The 3,923-nt window shown below is 47.6% G+C and overlaps 1 protein-coding gene across 2 annotated transcripts; it reads right to left on the minus strand.

Moving 5' to 3' along the window:
• LOC133122823 (neurotensin receptor type 1-like) lies at nucleotides 1-3,254 on the minus strand. Of its 2 annotated transcripts, none has more exons than XM_061233022.1 (3): nucleotides 3,129-3,254; nucleotides 1,245-2,568; nucleotides 1-849 (listed from the first exon to the last, which is right to left on the minus strand). In XM_061233022.1, the coding sequence occupies exons 2-3, from the start codon at nucleotides 2,098-2,100 to the stop codon at nucleotides 389-391; spliced, it is 1,317 nt and encodes a 438-aa protein (XP_061089006.1). In that variant the 5' UTR covers nucleotides 2,101-2,568; nucleotides 3,129-3,254; the 3' UTR covers nucleotides 1-388. The 2 variants fall into 2 exon arrangements, with proteins under 2 accessions (XP_061089006.1, XP_061089007.1); XM_061233023.1 differs by having other exon boundaries at nucleotides 388-787.
• Nucleotides 3,255-3,923: the final 669 nt, after the last annotated feature.

Genomic DNA, 3,923 nt, shown 5'->3' on the forward strand with positions numbered 1-3,923 from the left:
ACCCCTTTTCTTAACACAAGATTGAAAATTACATACCCAAAATAAAATGGTTACTATTCTTGAACCCTTTTGACTACAGGCATAATCCTGTGTCTTCTGAAAGGTAACCCTTTGTGTTTCAGGATTCCAGAATCACTTTAAGTAGTACTAAAACAAAGTTACAGAAGCTCAAACACAGTGGAAGTGGAAGATTTGTTTCTCACTGAAAGGATTTTCAGATTTTGAGTGGATACAGATTATTATGGTGGTGCCTGGTGTACTTAGAAACACAATAGAGCCACAGTCAAAACACTGGACAAATCCCATTTCAAATTCAGCCACAGGGAAATACAGTTGTAAATACAGCAGATGCACTGCCACATATGGCATTCATGAGGGGTACATATGGTCATGGCTGCAGATCAGGGTGGGACCCACTGCAGATGTGTGGGGTTGACACTGACACCTCCAGGGTCAGGCTGCGCAGGGACAGCAGCTGGGGTTCGCCGTGGCATGACGGTGGACCAGGATGTTCAGCAGTCTCACGACCAGACACGCTCGTGGTCCTGGAGGAGGTCCGGCTCTGCTTCCCTCGGACTGCCTGCCCCCAGCTCCTCCAGAAGGGCCCTGGCCAGCGTAAGTGCAGGGAGCCAAAGGTCTTCCAGCAGGCCCCACGGAAAGTGTCGGAGGAAATACAGAAGAGGATGGGGTCCAGGGCACTGTTGACGTACCAGAGTGGCAGGGAGAGGTAAGACTTGAGCACCGTGTAAACCTTGAGGACCGTGTCTGACCACACTTCGACATACACCTGCATGAGCGAAGAGGCCATGTCAGGGAAGTTGCAAACAAAGAAGGCCAAAACCACTGCACCTGCACAAAGATGAAAAAATGTAAATCATGAGATATTTAAGTAATTTCTTCTTCCTTGAATCTGTAAGCAATCCCCTGATATGATCACTCTCTGAAAATGGGATTAGTATCATTAGAAGTATGTGATGCCATGTTTAACATTTTTACGCTTACATCTAGGGAGAACAGCATAATGGACAACATTGCTTTACATTTTGTTATTCCACCTTTGACTCTAATTGGAGAGTAAAGAGTGTTACCTTGGCAGGGAATAATTTGCACTTAACTGCAATAACTGCTGTTGCTGCTTTTTATGGTGATTACTTTAGGGGCTTAAAAGAGAATAAATCACCAACAGAAAATGGAAGCACTATACTGTTATGATGCACATAATGATGCCTCCTTCGGAGTCTCACCCATGAGTCGCAGGGCCCGCCGCTCATAGATGCGCAGCTTCCCGTTCTCGGGATGGGGGGAGGGCCGGCCATGGTGAGCTGCCACCCTCCTGGTGAGCCCCATGGCCTTCCTCTTCCGGCCGTTCCTCAGCAGGTGGCAGATGATGAGGAGGGAAAGGGTCATTATGGCCACCAGAGGCACCAGGAAGCAGAGCACGGCCCTCATCAGCAGCACCGTCCTGTAGACCGTGTAGGGCTCCATTTCCATCACTTCACACATGGTGGAGACCCGGAAAGCCTGCTCCGGCGAGGTGGCGGTGTAGTCTAGGATGCAGGCCCGGGCCTTGCCGTATACCAGGGCAAAGGGCACGGAGGAGGCCAGGGACAAGCACCAGATGGCAGACAGCAGGCGTGACAGGCTAACCCTCTGCAGACTGGACACGGACCACATGGTGTGACAGATAGCCATGTAGCGCTCAGCCGTGAAGGCCAGGATGGTCCAGCTGGTGGTGGCACAGTACATCTGGCGGATCATGAAGTAGACCTTACAGAGGGGCCCCCCCAGGCGCCAGGGGTAGCTCTCCCAGTAGTAGCGGTAAAGGGTAACCGGTACGGTGAGCAGCTGCAGGATGTCAGACAGCACTAGGCTAAGCAGGTAGGGCCGGATGGTGCTGGCCTTCATACGGGCATTAATCAGCAGCGTCAAGACACTAATGCCGTTGGAGGCCACCCCAAAGATGAAGAGCAGGCCATAGAAGGCAGTCATGGGAATGGCAATGTGGTATGGCTCACTCTTGGTGACACCAACGTACAGGTCAGGCTCTGCACTCGGGCTGACATTACAGAAAAAGAGGGATTGATTCCCTGATTGGTTCATTCTGAAATGGGGGGCTGTGGCAATTGAGAGAGAGAGAGATAGATAATCTTCCTGTCCAGGCAAACCTTTTTTCCAGGACAGAATGTTGCCTTTTGGTAGATAATGGTGTTCACTTCACCAGTGCTTCTCTTCCCTGATGAAAAAAACAGCTCAAGCCAGATTTTGAAACAGCTGGTAGCTGGTTGACCATACTCAACATGGTCTAACCAGCTCAAGCTATGTTTTGAAACATTATTTCAAGTTGGGGTGGATTTAACACCAGTGTTCTTTGTTATCTCTGGGCACTGGCAAAAATGAGCATCAACAATTTAAATCAGTCAATGATCAACTTGCCATTCATTTCATGGATGCCACTGCATTCAGAGGACAATCTCTCAAAATGAGCTGAGGAGATCACTGTGAAGCGTTTGTGCTGAAGTCAAAGTAGGGCGGTTTGCACCAGCATGTGTTCCTGTCACACGAGTACCTCTACACACATGAAAGAGAGACAAAAAAAATATTATATTAATTTCAAATCCACAGTGAGAAGCATTACAACCTCAATACTCAGATGTTGTAACAGGTTGTTGCTTTAAGCCATTTAGTGGGGCACCAAATACTCCATAAATGTTTCAGATGGAGGAACATGTATGGCACACAGTGTACACACATATGGCTGTTACATTTAACACATGAATTGAGGGATTAATCAAATAATACATTAGCTGAACAAATATGTTTTGAATGTGTGCACACTATTAATACTGGTAGTGTTTAACATAATAAAATATGGTAATGTCATGAGAGGTCACTAGGGGCGCAGACGACAGTGATGATAACAAAAAAAAATCAGGCAAAAACAATAGGTGCAATCAAGGTGGAAGTTTCATTCTCCAGTCTGCAGGTCATTAACAGGTAATTCAGGCAATTTCTTCAATCCACAATCCTAGGACCAGTCCTAGTCCTAGAACCAACTTAAAACATTGCGGAGGGAGAACAAAACACTCACCAGAAATGCCAAAATTCTCAAAATAAAGTGTCAGTTTTACCCTTTTCTGTGTCTTCCTCCACTCAAACAATTCCTCGTAATTTAAGGTACTTTCCGGAATGTAACTGGTCTGGTCAAAGTCACCATGCTCCTTCCAGCCATGTGCATTCCATCCCTCTGTTTCCCCATTCTCTGTAAACTCATGTTCCTAAGGCCTGCTTTAATTATGTGGCTTAATCCCCTACACCTGGGTGAGTGGTGAGGGATTCTGGGAGATGTAGGGTGTGCAACAGCCTGACATCCTCGGCAGGGTGAATGAGGACCAGAAGACATCCCGACAGGACAGGGCATCTGTGCTTCCTTGGCTACTGTCTTTGGCCTGTGAAGGACGGAGAAATTAAAAGGCTGGAGGCTTATGAACCCCCTAGTTACCCTGCTGTTTGTCTCTTTATTTTTCACCATCCATTGTAGTGGATAATGATCTGTCACTAGAGTGAATCTCCTTATCTCCTTCCAAGCAGGTAGTATTTTAGTGTTTCCAGGGCCCATTTTATGGCTAGGCACTCCTTCTCTACTGTGGTACATAGACATAGGACCACAAACTCCTTGCTGAAGTTGGGGGCACAAGGCCCTCTTCAGGTTGCCAAATGCTTCTTCTGCAGCCGGGGTCCATTTCAACACACAGGAGTGGTTCTTGGTTGTAATTTCTGTGACGGGGGCAGTCACCGTAGCAAAGTCAGGGATGAATCGCAAGGCCCAAAAAGGATCTCACCTGCTTCTTTGTCAGCAGTTTTGGCCAGTCCCAGATGGCACTGAGTTTTGCCTCCTGACAAGGCCCCACCCAATGGTGTATCCC

The sequence above is a fragment of the Conger conger genome, chromosome 2, assembly GCF_963514075.1.
Source record: "Conger conger chromosome 2, fConCon1.1, whole genome shotgun sequence".
In the NCBI taxonomy this organism is placed as follows: Eukaryota; Metazoa; Chordata; class Actinopteri; order Anguilliformes; family Congridae; genus Conger; species Conger conger.